The following is a 17,109-nucleotide window of genomic DNA, read 5'->3' as shown; positions in this document are numbered from 1 at the left end:
TTAAAGTAAAAAAAATAGTTAAGGTAAGGGTTAAAGCTACAGTCTTAGGAAAAAGGGTTCTTCAGCTGTGCCCATAGGCTGTGCCCCTCTGTGGAAAGGGTTCTACATGGAACCCAAAAGGGCTCTACCTAGAACCAAAAGAGTCCTATGGGGCCGGCCAAAGAACCCTTTTTTGGAACCCTTTTTTCCTCAGAGTGTAACCTTAACCCTTACCTTAACCATTTTCCACGTTAGATAGCACCTTCTTTCCTCAGTGTGTAACCTTAACCCTTACCTTAACCATTTTCCACTTTAGATAGCACCTTTTTTCCCTAAGAGTGTAGCGTTAGGGTTAGGGTTAGGTAAGGGTTAAGGTTAGGGTTAGGGTTAGGGTAAAGGTTAAGCTTAGGGTAGATCACCAGGTGCCATATGCCATTGCAGGGAAAAAAGCTGAGATCGGTGGCAGCTCAGCGCTGTAGTAAAGCATTTCTGTTTGATTGTTAGACCTCGTGCTTGGCTCTGAGAATGGAGTCAGGAACCAGGAACATCCCAAATACAAGGCCATGACATTTACGGCTACACGATCACAACACAGCTGCACAAATATGGAGCTGTATAGCAGCTGTACTAGTGTATTCAACCAACAGTTCAATAGAAGTTTAATAGAAAATAGGGCAGTAGCTAAATTCAATTCAAGCTATAATTACGAGTACATGGTGGGAGTCAAATAGTTTGAGATGATCAAAAGTCAACAACATCAAAGGCTGCACGATTGATCAACACGTGCATTACTTACAATACAAGATACAAGGTAGCCTGAATGAACGAAACACAATGTGACAAGGATAACACCGTGTTGAACTGACCCAGGCTTGAGTTGTCAGGTCCCCAGATCAAGAGGGCGTAATCGGGTCAAAATGCTGCATTGTATGTTCACACCTGGCAGCTGGTTTCAATAAGGATGTTTTTTTTGTCGTCTCTGCCCATGTGGTCGCTTTATTGTGAACCATGTGGGGGTCAAACCCCTATGGGTCGGTCTTAGTTGTGCATTGACCCCTGAGGTGAGCGGCCTCATCCAGCCACAGGTTCGGACTTAGCGTATATTTTGACAGCTGCCACGGCAGCAATAGTGTAGTGAACATGTCAGAATGGAGGAATGCGACTGTTGTGTTGTGATCACACTTTTCAGCAGCAGGTCAGGTATTTTGAGGGGCAAGGGGGCAGTAGCCTAGATAAATTGAATTGGATAGGAAGGATTTAAAAATTAAAATTAAAAATAAGTATTCATAGTATCCATATGATGAAATGTTGTGGTTTGAAGACATGTCTTTTCTAGCACGCGGAAAGGATTGTAGTCTATATGGTGTTGTGTAAAGGGTCAGTAGGCTTCAAGTGCCCCATAAGGGCAGTGAAAAAATATCCATATGGTTTGAGAGTCTAGAATTCAATCTACGTTCACCGTCTTGATTTAAGAGAAGATCACTGTTAACCTAAACCTCGTCACAGCTTTATCAAAGTCATGGGCTACCCTGGGACAGAAGAATGGGACTGACTGACGACGTTGTGGAGAATCACCACACCGCTGAGGCCCCTCTCAGTCCTGTCCACCGAAGACATCACTCAGCATAGCTTCTGTCAGCAGCCCACCAATTACATCATGTGACACCCCACCCGTAACCTTTTACCACTTAAGGCCTCGAGAGAGTTGAGTGGCGGAATGGACTCCACAACAAGTCAGGTGGCCACATTTGGGGGGGTAAAAAAAACGTTACTATATAAACAGAAAATAAAAACCCTAGGATTTACACAGATTTGAAATACGACACATTCTATTAGAACTATAAAAATACAATTTGCATGAGTTGAGCATTTAATTAGACATTGACTAGATATTTGGTCCTGTAAAAGTTTGAAATTATTGGGTGGCCTTCGGTAAGGCCTTTATACCGTCTACACAGCCTCAGTTGAGAGTCGATCTATAAGCCCTGAACCTATTGTTCGGCATAAAGAGTAGTGTTTCAGTAGTGGGTCACCATTCCGATGAGCGGTCAGCCCATGTGCGTCTGGTTGACATTGGCCTCAGTAACGGCTTACATCTGGCAAGGCACCCAACCCTTGTTGAGATGCAAGACTTTTTCCATTTCTGATTCCAATAGGTCATAAAAAGCTAAGTGGCACTTGTTGTGTGAAGACTGAGGGCCAACCCAGGTTGATGTGTTGGTGTGTGGATGGTGTGATTCATCCCTCGATGCAGCCCCCTCCCAGGCCCCCATCATGTTCCTCTCTTATTGGCTGGTGTCAGGTTCTACACACTGCCAGGGAGTGCGAAGATGTCATCACTTTCCTAGAAGCTTGTCACAGAAGTGGCTAGTAGCCAGTAACCACTCCACTCTTCCCCTGTCTCTTGGGACTCACTTCCCACCAGCATCATGTGATACAGTGGGTGTGTGTTGAGGTTATACTACTAAAATGACATGGGTCCTCCCTGTTTTGATCACTTCAAACTCACATTGAAGATGGGAGATAATTCCCAGCATAAAATGGGACAATTGAAGCCGACACTTAGTCACATTCCCAACAGATCCTGGGGATCACTCAGGAGCTCAGATGTCTGTTCACTGCAGGGAAACAACCTGATAGCCCCTGTTCACAGGATATTTTCAGGCCTTCTTCCAGGCATGTATATCTGGTAGATTTTCCATACAACCACACAAGATTATTATACACTATTAGGAAAAAGGATTCCCAAAGGGTTATTCGGCTATCCCCATAGGATATCCAGGTAGAACCCTTTTGGGTTCCATGTTCCCTCTGTGGAAAGGGTTCTACATGGAACCCAAAATGATTTTTACCTGGAACCAAATAGGGTTATTCAAAGGGAACTCCTATGTGGACAGCCAAAGAACCATTTTAGGTTCTAGATAGCACCTTTTTTTACTAAGAGTGTAGGAGTGAATAATTGATTATTCACTCATTCACCAATTAGCTGAATTGAAGACCGTCCTTCATGATTGTCATTAACAACCAAGTTGGTTCAAACTAATCGGGAAATCAGGAAAATTACTCTCTCCACATCAGCTCAGTGAGGGACCAAATCCTGTCCATAGTGGTTTTCTATGGAGATGTGATCAGCAGCTGAAGTTTATCAGTGAGGTGTAAGGCCTTGCAGATGATGGAGGCTCAGTTTGGCAGCAGGGAAAGGTGTGAGAGCCTTGGTAACTGGGTAAACCTCAAGCAATGTCCACGTGCTAAAAATACCAGTGGGATCAGCCAGGCAGTATTAGTAGTCACTGGTACTTGGAGCTGAGAACATTTGGCTTTTTGTTTTGACATGGACACACACCTTAGTCGCTCGCTGTCCTGCAGTCTGGTTTCAAGGCTTTAGTCTCTTCTAAACTTGTGGTCTAAGAAGGTGTACTGTAACGTTCATTGCCCGTCTGCAGAGCACACGTTTTTTCAGTGTTGGATTCAACTTTCTTGGATTGAACTTTTAGAGGGATACCTCTACCAGAAGTCTATGTCTGTCTATTTCCTTTGTTTTGTTTGCAATACTCCTGGTTGTTACTTCAAAGTACCGATGTCTACCTTGAAGGTTGTAATTGTTGGACTCTGAAATCAACACCCAGAGGACTGAGGAAGCCTAGACAGACTGAGATACATGCAGACAGAATCTGAAGACCTGGCCAATACACCAATCTGCCACATACAGATAAATCTATATTCCAACCCTCGAAATGTGAACTGGAAATGGCACCTTAACTCCAGTTTCAAGAAAGAACTCTTACAGATGCTGTGTAGAATGTGTTCGTGAAGCAACATAACATCTTTGTCCTGCAAGGCAGATCATTTCTTTCTATTGACCATATCATTGACTTTTGTCAGAGGGGTCCAATTGATTGTTTTTCAGTACTTTACTTGGTCAGACCAAAGTGAGGACAAGATGCGTGAGTTGGTGATACCTTTCCCAGTGCGGAAAGAGAGGGAGCGCCAGAACAGTCTCCCGGCTCCATCCCCGCCACTGTCATTCCCAATCACCTCCTACTCCATCCAGACTTCTAAGAAGTTTCCCTTTTTCCACTTCAAAAAATTCAGATACGAAGCGGAGAACGCCTTCTTCTGTAACCTGAAGCTGGTGGACTTCAACATCATTGACACGTTGGGGGTCGGAGGTTTCGGACGCGTGGAGCTGGTAGGATGTTTAAATAAAGTATGTATTGTCTATAATGTCTCTCTCTCTCTCTGTCTCTCTCTCTCTCCCTCCCTTTCTCTCTTTGTACGCTGTTACATTTCCAATGTTTTGTCCTACAGTGTCAACTGGGTAGACTGAATAGACACGGTTGCTCATCGATGATAATGTTACTTTTTCCACGATGGTAAAACTGCTAGGATGTTCTGAAGGGTAAACACGATTACTGCCAATGATTTAATTTCAAGGGAACGTCATTCGGTGCAGACACCTTGTTGAATCTATCGAAGGCCTGATTTGTGGAGCTCTACATTTCCAGACCGTGCCTGAGGCACATGTCCTATTTCATTTTAAACCATTGGCAGGGAATAAGGAGGGAAGTTTGAATGTAATTGAGTGACATCAGAAGGGATAGGAAAGACCAGTGGGTCTTCTTGTTCTATAATGGAGCAGTCTCAGCCAGCCCAGGTCCAGAATGTCTATTCAAAGTAACTTTCCACTATAAGGGCAGAAGAGGTAATGGAGCCCTGCCTTGTGACCCACACAGGATGGCATTTATTGGGATGACTCATGTACTGGAGGCAGCTCTGCAGGGTAGTCACTAGCTGGCACAGCCACGAAGTCATACATTTAGATTTTAAACCCAACTCTAACCTTAACCTTAACTACAGGGTTAAACTTATGCCTAACTCTAACCTTAAATTAAGACCAAAAAGCACATTTTATTTTCATGCATTTTTACGATTCAGACAATTTTTACTTTGCAGCTTGCACATTAGTGGAAATCGCTCAGCTCTGCCTCCAGAACAAGAATCATCCCAATAAACGTCAACCTGCATGACCCACAGTGTCACATAGCAAAATGAGTTCTCAGAAACATTACAACTTCAGCCTGCTTGAATATGTAGTATAGGCATAATATATTTGTGATGTTTACTAACACCAAATGTGGGCCAAGACATCAATTATGTCTAGTTGTAACATTGATTGGCTTATAATTAAGCAATAAGGCCCGAGGAGGTGTGGTATATGGCCAATATACCATGGCTGTCAGACAATCAGCAATCAGGGCTCGAACCACCCAGTTTATAATTACACACAAAAAATACACACAATTTATATTTTGAATGAATATTAATATATTTTGAATGCAATGCACAACAGCTGACACAGCCACAGTAATAAAATCTGATTTTAAACCATACACTTGAAAGCATGTAAACAGACAGAGAAAAGTTGAGAGGGAGAGATCAGGTGAGCGCTAGCATGGCGCAATGTGGACCAGCGGGGTCTCAGAGAGTTAAGGCAAAGGAAAAGCCCAGCTTTTCCTAAAGAGGAATCCCCTGCCCTATTTTAGGCAATGCGGCAACCTCAGTAAAATCAAGTGGCCTTTCTCCTGCCCCCAGGCATCATGTTCACTGCCCTGGGATTGAATGACAGCCCGGGTATTGAATGATCCCGGACATGTAGGTGCTCCCTGAGATACGCAATGTGAAGAATGTCTGTTCCCGGTTAAACTATTTCCAAGTCGTCAGGCGTCACGAATAGACCCATGACGCATCTGCTATTACTGGGCCCTTATAGAACAAGTGTTAAAATGGCTGAACTAAGACTTGCTCTTCACAGCCAGTACTTGTTTACAACGCAGATGTTGTTCAGTTTGCTTTTAGTGGTTGTTGACCTTGAGATGCTCAATTACCTTGCATCGTCTGTGTCGTTCTACAGGTGCAGCTCAAAAGTGATGAGATCAAAACGTTTGCGATGAAGATCCTGAAGAAGCGGCACATCGTGGACACGCGGCAACAGGAGCACATCCGCTCCGAGAAGCAGATCATGCAGGAGGCCCACTCGGACTTCATTGTCAGGTCACTATAGATACAGTCAGATACTAGCTAGATGTAGAGAGGTTGCGCATTCTCAGCCAGGTATCTCTCCTGGTATCTTTACCCGTAGACTGCTTCATTATCAGTGGTGGAAAAAGTACTCAATTGTTATACTTGAGTAAAAGTAAAGATACCTTAATAGAAAATTACTAAAGTAAAAGTGAAAGTTACCCTGTAAAATACTACTTGAGTAAAAGTATAAAAGTATTTGGTTTTAAATATACTTAATTGTCAAAAGTAAATGGAATTGTTCAAATGTGCTTAAGTATCGAAAGTAAAAGTATAAATAGTTTCAAATTCCTGATATTAATCAAACCAGACGGCCCAATTTTAGATGTTTTTTTTGTTGGGCACACTCCAACCCTCAGACATAATTTACAAACAAAGAATTTGTGTTTAGTGAGTCCGCCAGATCAGAGGCAGTAGGGATGACCAGGGATGTTCTCTGTTTAGTGAGTCCACCAGATCAGAGGCAGTAGGGATGACCAGGGATGTTCTCTGTTTAGTGAGTCCACCAGATCAGAGGCAGTAGGGATGACCAGGGATGTTCTCTTGATACGTGTGTGAATTGGACCATTTTCCTGTCCTGCTAATCATTGAAAATGTAATGAGTACTTTGAGTGTCAGGGAAAGTGTATGTAATAAAAAGTACATGCAGTGAAGTAAAAGTTGCCAAAAATATAAATAGTAAAGTACAGATACCCCCCCAATACTTAAGAAGTACTTTAAAGTATGTTACTTAGTACTTTACACCATTGTTCATTATCCTCAAGAAAAGGATGTAATTTACAGTTTACACATTTTTTTTTACATATTCTTTGTGTTTCAGGCTATATAGGACATTCAAAGATGCCAAGTATCTCTACATGTTGATGGAGGCTTGCCTTGGGGGAGAGCTCTGGACCATACTTAGGGACAGGTATGGAAAATAAAACTCAACCAACTCACTTTCAAATGACACCATGTTGCCTTGCTTTTCCCTGGTGCCATCACTTTAATATGTATGAATACTGTTTTCATCATTGCAGAGGTTCATTTGAAGACTCGACCACACGGTTCTACACAGCCTGTGTGGTGGAGGCCTTCGCTTACCTGCATTCCAAAGGGATCATCTACCGAGATCTCAAACCCGAGAACCTCATCCTGGATCACAGAGGCTATGCCAAGCTGGTGAGTGGACAGAGCCACAAAGTCCTGAAGACACCTCCACACCCGCAGTATACGAATATGGCTCAAGACCCAAAGGACCTGCTGGAAAGGGTGTCCATTCAATGGATCTCATTGGCTCTTCTGGCTTTTCACAGGTGGACTTTGGCTTTGCCAAGAAGATTGGGTTTGGGAAGAAGACATGGACTTTCTGCGGGACCCCGGAGTACGTGGCACCTGAGATCATCCTGAACAAGGGGCATGACATCTCCGCTGACTACTGGTCGTTGGGGATCCTCATGTACGAACTCCTGACTGGAAGGTAAGGAGGACGATTGTGGATATGGCTGTCCATAGGTTATCTTATTGTATATCTTCTATAGTATAAGTGCCTGGGATCAGAAGGAATGGCTGTGCTGTCTCCCATACCTGTGACCACCTATTTGTTTTTAAATGAATGCTCCTGTTTCTTTTTCAGCCCGCCATTTTCAGGGCCAGATCCAATGAAGACATATAATATTATCCTGAGAGGAATCGACATGATTGAATTTCCAAAGAAGATCACCAAAAATGCTGCCAATTTGATAAAGAAACTATGCAGGGACAATCCTTCGGAAAGACTTGGAAACTTGAAAAATGGAGTCAAAGATATCCAAAAGCACAAGTAAGTCAAGTAAGCTAATGGCCATGATTGCACTGCAGAACAAAAAAACAACAGCTAAGATGACAGTTTTTTTCTGTTTGAATCTCAGATGGTTTGAAGGCTTTAACTGGGAGGGGTTGAGGAAAGGAACCCTGACTCCTCCAATCATCCCTGATGTAAGTCAAAATATGCCGTTTTAAAATAGCAGGCCAGTGTAGGCTTAATTTTCAATATTATAGCGTGACATGCCATTAAACCAGCCCCTCCTCCTCTTCTCCATCAGGTCTCGTCGTCAACTGACACAAGCAACTTTGACAGTTTCCCAGAGGACAACGATGACCCTCCTCCAGATGACATGTCTGGCTGGGACACAGATTTTTAAATCCATGTGTAGTAGCCTCTCTGGCCACTCCACCTTTCCTGGGGAAGCCCTTCAAGGGTTGGGCTGCAGAGCACAGATAGACAGACAGACAGTTGATGAACCGACAGTGACAGTGAAGGGGGCAGTCGTACCGCTCTGGGTCACCGAGATGCCTTCGCCAATGTTGCTCCACTCTCCTCTGAGGTGACATTGGGACTAATGGTCTAGCTGACAGAAGTCCCCTTCAGTCTCCCAACATCACCATCAACCATGGATCGCCTCATGGAGAGTTTTTTGTTGTTGTCACATATTTGTATATTTAGGTTTATATTGTGGCTGTTAGCACTTACCAGTGTTTTCAGTGATTACTTGTGATACTGAGTCGAGTAGGACTGAGAGGGAGATTCCAGCTGTCTGTTGTAGCATCTTCAGGACCACGATTCCAACAGGGGAGTTGACACTCTTCTAAACGCTTGTCATCAATAATCGAAATGTTATTTTTTACAAGTTCCTTTGTATCATATTACACTTACGATTACAACACATAAAGATTATATATTGTATATAATGCGTACTGTATTCCATTCGAAAACGCACACAAGCATACACACAATTGAACACGTGTAATTACACCGTTTATAGCAAAGTTGTTTGATTGATAAAACTATTTTGCCAAATTGAGTTGCAAGGACATATTTGACTTTCAGTGTATTACCATTTAGTTATTTATTAAGTAAAGGGATGATCGAGCCATCGAGTGGAGAAACAGCAAAGAACATTGTTTGCCACTAGAGGGCAAATTGGTACTGATACAAAAACAGGCTTATACCAGAGGGACACAGGAGGTGATGTCAAACACTGGGAATTTTGGACGATAGCAAGTGGACTTTGATACAAAATATCAAAGTCAAAATACAGTCAGTCTGTTATATAGAGATTATTCTACAATTCACATGGTTCATTTCCCATCAACATGGACCTTTACAATATGATAATATCTAAATGAATGACAAGATGACTGCCATTCTACAGGCACCAAATACATTATCATAATTTCAAATGTTAATACCGACTTTCAAAACACTATGACTATTATTTATTGTATGACCAGAAGTAAATATTTCTGTACATAAATATGTAGTGCTGATATTTTTGTGATATGTATATGAGTAGGATATACTTATGAAAATCATTATTTAATTTGAATATTTGTGTTTGAATGTTTTGTCAAGTGAAATATCGTGACATATTTCCTCAAACTTGAATTATCTTTTCATGCTATCGCCATCATCCACTGAATGACTGTGAAGTCGCTCACCCCAGTACTGAGCATCATTACATGGCTTTTTGGCATTATTCAAAGTGCCTTAACTCGATGCCATCCAAAATATATCTTCAATATTTGTTTAAATGCTGCATGACAAGGTCAGACAACTTAAACTGTCGTCGTTATTTGGCTCGTTGCTTTTTTTATAGTCCAGCTATTTGTATGCCTTTTTTCTTACAATAAAATGTTACTTTCAATCAATATGAATGGAGATGCTGCTTTTTTTATTTGGTGAAGTGGTTCTCTGGCTACTCCCTGATCTTTACTGGTCTTTTGTACTGGGCCTGTAACTACAAGGCAGCGCATTTGAGCGAACTACATGATAAGTAAACTGTTATTACTTCGTCTGATGGTCACTCTTTCTCACCACGGGAGGGACCTTTCTGAACACCTGACCCTCCGGGCGATAGATAGCCTTATTATCTTGCTAAACTAGGAAGTGAATTGTCTGCCGCTTTATTATTTCAGTCCAACATAAACTGATTGTATGTTTATTTAACACTTTAGGGAGGGTCTATTGTAGGATGAATGGATTAGGCCGCAACCAGGCATTTCCAAACAGGATTACCTGGCATCCAACCAAATGAATTGGCTGAGTACAATGTCTGGTAAAACCCGCTAAAAGCCGAGCAAACGGACTGTTTGTAAAAACGCCATGGCTGCTGTAGTCTGATTAAGGCATGGGGGTTCAGGGCTGTTTGATCTGTCCTCATCAAAGGGGCCTTTACACAAGCTTCATTTTACACCACTGTAGGCTTTGGATGTACAATTAAAACAAAGCCTACAGACCAAAGAATTGGGATGAAGGCGGCCAATTCACGTTTAATGAAGTGTATAGCCTAACTAACCTCTGTCAACAACATCAAAGCCCTTTATTAGGAAGGCTTTCCCAAAGTATTTGGCAGACGTGCACTTTGAAACTGTTAAATCGTATTTTGTTCCTGCATACTTCTCTCAAGGAGCTGGTTCAGTTATTTAGGCTATGGTTCAAATTTGGAAAATATTTTAATCACTTTAAAATATAACTGTTCTTTTTTTGTATTTTATTCAGTCATGATGCAATTCCCTATAGTCTTCTAAAGATTTTATTCATTTTCCACTTTTTAAACTTCTCAAATGAGATGTTTTGGGTTTGTATTTCTATTTTATAGGCTAACCTTTTTTTTATATATATACCGTTTTCTAAACCACTATTCCTGATTTAAGACCCGACATGTTTTTCCAACCAGACAGACTGTCTTTCATAACCTGATATTAAGCAACAGTTAGAATTCTCTCTAGAATTATTCAAATGATTATTGATTTAAACTTTTGATTGTCAAATAGCTGTCATAGACCTATTGGTTAGCAGGCCTATGTCTCTACTTTCTCAGTATTGTTGGAATTGGCACAACAGACTACATCAACACAAGAGGTGCTTTAGAGGTTAGGCTTTATCTTTATCTGAGGGGAAGGGAATACTTGTGTGTCTAATTGTTTTACAGGCTACAGATTAAGGTTCAGAGAGACCGATGTGAATTCCTTATCGCGGGGTGCTAATCATCAACTCATATTTTTTAAGCAGTTAGCCTGAATGGTAATTTATTCGGTAAACTTTTCACTCTGAGATTTGCATATTTCTCTTTGATCCTCGCCGCCTTGTTTAATCAAGTGCATTTCAAAGTTCTCTCCTTACAATTACCGATCAAATGCTGTTCATAATGGGGAGAAAATATCTTGAATAATCACCCAATGCGTCGTCTGTGGTCAACGAAAGCAACTATAGTTATAAAGTTGTAACTGATTTATAAACAGTAGGCTAGGTTTACAACGAAAAACGATGTACCATACACCCCGTTAGTATTTTCATCCTATCGAAATATTTGACTAGAAGTACAAGTGGCACCTTTTGTGGGATAAAAGAGGCTGCACATTTCTCAATAAATGTTGATAAACTGCCAAAAATGATAAGTAAAATGTAGGCCTATTCCATCGTTTATACATTGTAGCTGCGTCTTGGTGATATGCCTATTTATATTATCTCCTTCAAATGCTGGTAACGTGTCCAAGAAAAGAATGTGTCGGTGTCTGTTTGATGTCATCTCGCGAAGAGTCATTGATAATTGGACACAAACATTGCGAGACGTTTTGGATTAGGATTCCCGGCCAATGGGTGGGTAGCCTTACTTGCTGTGGGATGCGTCATGAGCTCGAACCCTTTGAAATGTCATCCACTCCTTTGTTACACATAGCTGGGGGCGGGAATGCAAACAACTCCACATGTATAAATCGCACATCAGGAATCATCGGATTACAGAGGTAGCCCTACTCCGCTTTACTAGTGCGCTCCTACCTGCCCTCGGTCTATATAGGCTACTATTGCTTATTGAAATTGGAACCATTTCTCCACAAAATAACCATTTCTACAATGACAATTATGCTGCCATTCGTTTTTTCCGCTGCCTTTTACATGATGGTCGGATACTTTCATTCTGCATGCGCTGGATCAGTGTTTCTCAACTCAAATGCCATCAAGAACATACCTGGAGTGGCGGGTCCGAGTCACCCGGTCAGCGCAAGCCCTGACGAATTTACATTTGACAGCGGGACCCAAAACCTGGCAATTGATACCGTACAGGTAAGCTCAGCATCCCATAAATCATACGACTGGGCAATTTTATATTGATCAAAGTAGCCTATCCATTGTGTTTAATTTGGAGGTTTTAAAATGGACCGTAGTTTCCCTCATAGTTACATTGAGCAGTTTACCATCAGCAATATACATAGCCTACTATTTAAATGGGCAAGTATTCTAAAAAGTTGAATTCATAAAATGAATCATCTGACTTTCTTCTTTCAGTCTTTGAGTTGCTCTGCCGATGAGGAGTGCGGTGACCATGGTTTCTGCTTGGAGTCCCGGGGTGCCTGTCTCCCATGCAAGAAGCGCAGGAAGCGCTGTATCCGGGACGCTGTGTGCTGCCCTGGCAACCAGTGCAGTAATGGTGATTTGCCGACAAGTCCCAACACGTTCATGTTAAATTACACAATCTCATGTTTTATCGTGCATTTAGAATATGTTGTCTAATGCCATTCCTCACTGCTTTGATCTTTTGAAGAGAAGTGTAGTTGAATTTGAGTAATTCTACACACTTTTTTGAAGGAGCTAGTGTAATTTCAAGCACATCATCTCATGTTTGATCTTCTTGTTTTCTTCCTAGGCCTGTGTTTGCCCACCAATCCTGAGATCGTTCAGCACATCGGAATGCCAATCTTCAATACACACGAGGAGAACTCTACAGTGGAACTGCACTCCAAGTTGCCCACACAAGATCTTTCACAAACCCCAAAAGGTATGCAACGAATCAGCTATGAAATGTACTATTGAAAATGGACTCAGGGCGATCGATGTCTTGTTATAAACAAAGCCTACAATATGTAACTTATTTGTTCAGGTCTGGAAGGTGAGAACTGCCTGAGGTCTTCGGATTGCACAGAGGGACTTTGCTGTGCGCGCCATTTCTGGTCCAAGATCTGCAAGCCAGTGGTGCAAGAAGGTCAGGTCTGCACCAAACACCAAAGGAAAGGCACACACGGTTTGGAGATATTTCAACGGTGTGACTGTGGAGACGGCTTGTCCTGCAGAACACAGAGAGGGGAGCACAACAGCAAGGCATCTCGAAGTCTGCACACTTGCCAAAGACATTGAATCAACGAACTGTCATCAGCAATCCACGGATTTCCATAGCTTTTCGGAAATTCAAAAACTAAAGGACTGGTGTGAATTCCAACAAGCGAAGTGGAGAGGAAGGAGTTTTCTATTGGGACTGTTTTTGTGTGGTTTTTCAGATTTTGTTCTTCAAAAATGACAAGAGTAGTTGTGATTGTTTCTCTATGGAACTTGAGATAGGATTATTACAGTAAATTACTGTATTGTACATAACATATAGATAGATGATGGCACTTAATTATTTTTAGTCACAACTATTCGAAGAAGGTGCTCTATTTACATGTATCAACTCTGATTTATACGAGTTTATATAGATTCTGATATGATTGTCTATATTTTTTATTTGAAATAAAGAGTGTGACGATATTTAACCGTCTTACGAAATAATTTGCACATTACTGCATGTAATAATTCACTTGTTTAGAGAACTACCAAGGGAAAGGGGAAATGAATTGATGCCGTCAAAAGAGTCATATTGGCTGTTCAATTAGTCCGACCAATTCCAAACATGACCTATTTATTACAAGGTATTACAACCGTTATAACTATTGATGTACGCTGCTTCAGTTCTAAAACATCCTGACCGGTTGCATCACCGCCTGGTATGGCAACTGCTCGGCATCTGACTGTAAGGCGCTACAGAGGGTAGTGCGAACGGCCCAGTATATCACTGGGGCCAAGCTTCCTGCCATCCAGGACCTATACAATAGGTGGTGTCGGAGAAAGACCATAAAATTGTCAGAGACTCCAGTCGCCCAAGTTGTAGACTGTTTTCTCTGCTACCGCACGACACCGGTACCGGAGCGCCAAGTCTAGGACCAAAAGGCTCCTTAACAGCTTCTACCCCCAAGCCATAAGACTGCTGAACAACTAATCAAATTTACATTGACCCCCCCTCCCTTTTGTACACTGCTGCTACACGCTGTTTGTTTGCTACCTACGCATAGTCACTTCACACCCACCTACATGTACAGATTACCTCAACTAGCCTTTACCCCCGCACACTGACTCGGTACCGGTACCCCCTGTATATAGCCTCGTTATTGTTATTCATAATGTGTTACTTTTTATTTTAGTCTACTTGGTAACTATTTTCTTCTTGAACTGCACTGTTGGTTAAGGGCTTGTAAGTAAGCATTTCACTGTAAAGTCTACACTTGTTGTATTCAGCGCATGTGACAAATAAAGTTTGATTTGATTTCAAAACTCCACCTATTATGGTAATAACCTATTAGGCTATAAGAATCACTGTGATTACTTCCCTCTATTGCAGCAATCCTAACCTGAAACATCTACCGCTGATTTAATGTGATGCACAGTGTAGGACCTTTCCCTCTGTTACTGCTGCCGTCCATATGGCTGTTTACGGTGACTTATAGGGGAGCTAGTGGCTCACCACACTCCCTCTGACCTGTTAATCCTGAGCAGAACAACCATAGGGTCTAACTAAAATATCATCATTAAATGATGAAAAACCTTGTTAGTCCATTATGCCATACTTTTTTATATATATCTTTTTTTAATTTATTGAAAACTCTCCTCAATGTACTATGAGCATTTCATGACTCTAGGAACAGCTAAATGTATTCAGCATAGCTTCTGAAGTTTCATAATTGTATGTTCGTTAATGGGGAAGAAAATTGTCATTTTTTTCAATTTCCTGAAAAGTTCATATTTAGAGATCAGTTTATCAGACAGCGATGATATAGAGGCATGATGGTAACTCCCAGTTTACTCAGATAACAAAGTGAACTCCGATGTTGAACTCTGAACTTGCATGGAGGTATGAATGCTGCGTGGCGATAGTGTCGTCATGCTTGTCCCAGATTGTGCTTAAGGCCTTGTAAGTAAGCATTTCACAGTAAAGTCTACACTTGTTGTATTCGGTGCATGTGACAAATAAAGTTTGATTGGATTTGAAATCACTAGCGTACCGTGGGTACAATAACAAATGAATTGAATGAATCTGCTTCTACAACAAATGAATGTAATTCGAAAGGGAAGCAATGTATCAAACAGACACACTTCTGTATCCCCAATACATCCCCAGTGCACAAATATCCCATCACTTTAAAGTACTTTTTCTTTCTGGACGCAGCGTTCAACTTCCTTTGCGTTCCCCCGGCTTAACGAGAAACTGAAGAGTTCGTCTTTACGTCAAGCTGTCAAGCGAGACAAAGCAGTGGGGGTAGGCATTTCAAAGCACGGGGTATACAGTTTTCAGTTGTCCTCTACCCATACATGTGCTTCCCCCAGCTTTCTCTCGGCGGCGGGGTGGACCTGAAACATATGTGGATGGAATCTCAGTACAATGGCGAGGAGGAAACTGTAAGCGACCAACTAGACATAGAGCTAATTATTTGAGGAAAAGAGAGGACATCTTTAAAACTCCAAAGCAAGGATCGTGCTTTTTTTAATCTACACCCTTAAAGGGAATGGGTACTCTTTTAATTAAGTACAGGTTGCTGCCTGGTACTCATTTATTAATAATCAACCAACATTCGGTGTAAAATAACAGATCCCCTCTTTGCTGTCCGATACAATAAAACAGCAATTCACCTCTACTGAACAGGGCAGTGGGAATGTTTTACAGAGTACCTCAAAGCCCCCTCATCTTTGAAGTTGTGAGTAGTTGTGTAACTAGAGACTTGCAAACAAACAGAGTTAGAAAAACTCAAACACATTCATGTGAAATGGGCATTGTGTTTGGTCAAGTATGTGCTAATAAACACACACGTTCGAACCTGCGTGTTTTGTTGATCTGGATGTAGAGGTCAAGACTATTTGTCCTATATACTGTGTACTGTGTGTTTTTTCTTCATTAAGGGCTCTGTTCAATCCGCATCGCGGAAGTTCAGCTTTACAGTGGGATTGAAATGTAAAGGCAACGTTCCCACTTTAGTGGAGATTGAATAGAGCCCTACATTTTGGTGTCATTATTTTATTCATATATTTAAGCAATTTGATTCTGCTAAAAATGTAAATGTAGGCTTTAAAATTAATTTGAGAAAAAGAAAAGAGAACCAATCAGAAGATCGTCATAATGTTAAATCACAAAACTGATTTTGGATCTGTGATCGCACACACAGGCAACTGTAATAGAGATCTTTAAACATCTACGAAACATAACGATAACCATCAGCAGAGTCCACCTGCCAACCGATAACCCTTCTTCCTGATGAAACCTTTGGTCTTCTTCTAATGTTTTTAATGTTGAACTGGATCCCACATCTCTTTAAGTGAGCCCCGCAGTCTATAATTACTCCAGTTGGTTGCACCCAAAGCAGCTGTAAAATAGATATTAGGGTCAGAGTTTACTCTAATACTGTATATTCATATCTGAATGAGGATGTTGGTGGGCTGTTATTTTCCAAGAACTGTAAGTAAATATAAGTGGATGTAATATAACCGACTGCATGAATAGGGACGTCACCGTGGATCTCTTTCATTTAAACGATGAAGATAATAACTGGTGAGGCGAGGAAGGGAGATTGTTGCCCACAACCTGTGGATGCACTGCTATCTATGGCCCTCTGATGTCGGCATCAAAGGACTAACGATGCTGGTTTGATGGGAAAACAGGATACAGGTGATTAGTAATTAAACCTGCCCTTCCGCCTCCCCACTGTCCATTAGTGTGGGTGACAATAATTATGTTCTCCTTCCTGTGAACACTACAGTGCAGATCTGGAGGCTATAACCTTATTGGACAAGGAGTGGCACAACAACTTCCTCTTGACTCTCCTTGATATGACCGAATCGGATCTACCAATAAATATGCCCTGACATGTCTTAAGAAGATGCAAATGAACTGTGGTGACTTCCGGGAGTTGTCACTTCTACAAGTCTTTGGTTTTGCTCGAACAAGATGTTGGTTG

The 17,109-nt window shown here is 41.5% G+C and overlaps 2 protein-coding genes across 5 annotated transcripts in view; both read left to right on the top strand.

Moving 5' to 3' along the window:
* The window catches only part of LOC109865573 (cGMP-dependent protein kinase 1), a 180,668-nt gene extending 170,940 nt beyond the window's left edge, over positions 1–9,728 (top strand). For 2 of the 4 annotated variants that reach the window (XM_020453859.2, XM_020453858.2), the window contains exons 10-17: positions 4,072–4,168; positions 5,891–6,030; positions 6,878–6,967; positions 7,077–7,218; positions 7,353–7,516; positions 7,673–7,858; positions 7,947–8,013; positions 8,121–8,761. In XM_020453859.2, the coding sequence (XP_020309448.1) occupies positions 4,072–4,168; positions 5,891–6,030; positions 6,878–6,967; positions 7,077–7,218; positions 7,353–7,516; positions 7,673–7,858; positions 7,947–8,013; positions 8,121–8,219 (985 nt within the window). In that variant the 3' untranslated portion in view covers positions 8,220–8,761. Of the gene's footprint in view, positions 1–4,071; positions 4,187–5,890; positions 6,031–6,877; positions 6,968–7,076; positions 7,219–7,352; positions 7,517–7,672; positions 7,859–7,946; positions 8,014–8,120 lie in introns of all 4 variants that reach the window. The other 2 variants (XM_031799692.1, XM_031799693.1) reach the window with 2 other exon arrangements.
* Positions 9,729–11,813: 2,085 nt separating this feature from the next.
* On the top strand, positions 11,814–13,597 carry LOC109866017 (dickkopf-related protein 1). Its single transcript, XM_020454553.2, has 4 exons — positions 11,814–12,142; positions 12,365–12,506; positions 12,723–12,854; positions 12,957–13,597. Exons 1-4 carry the CDS (start codon positions 11,933–11,935, stop codon positions 13,208–13,210), a joined length of 738 nt encoding a protein of 245 aa, XP_020310142.1. The 5' UTR covers positions 11,814–11,932; the 3' UTR covers positions 13,211–13,597.
* The last annotated feature ends 3,512 nt before the right edge of the window (positions 13,598–17,109 follow it).

This window comes from Oncorhynchus kisutch, linkage group LG20, assembly GCF_002021735.2.
Source record: "Oncorhynchus kisutch isolate 150728-3 linkage group LG20, Okis_V2, whole genome shotgun sequence".
NCBI classification, from domain to species: Eukaryota; Metazoa; Chordata; class Actinopteri; order Salmoniformes; family Salmonidae; genus Oncorhynchus; species Oncorhynchus kisutch.
The sequence above is the reverse complement of the archived record's forward strand: the minus strand, read 5'-3'. Positions and strand labels throughout refer to the sequence as shown.

Excerpts from the sequence above, each read along its gene's own strand:
- LOC109866017 (XM_020454553.2), top strand. The coding sequence starts at position 11,933 with ATGACAATTATGCTGCCATTCGTTTTTTCCGCTGCCTTTTACATGATG. Across the intron at positions 12,143-12,364 it reads TGGCAATTGATACCGTACAG|TCTTTGAGTTGCTCTGCCGA; the intron begins GTAAGCTCAGCA and ends TTCTTCTTTCAG. Across the intron at positions 12,507-12,722 it reads TGGCAACCAGTGCAGTAATG|GCCTGTGTTTGCCCACCAAT; the intron begins GTGATTTGCCGA and ends TTTTCTTCCTAG.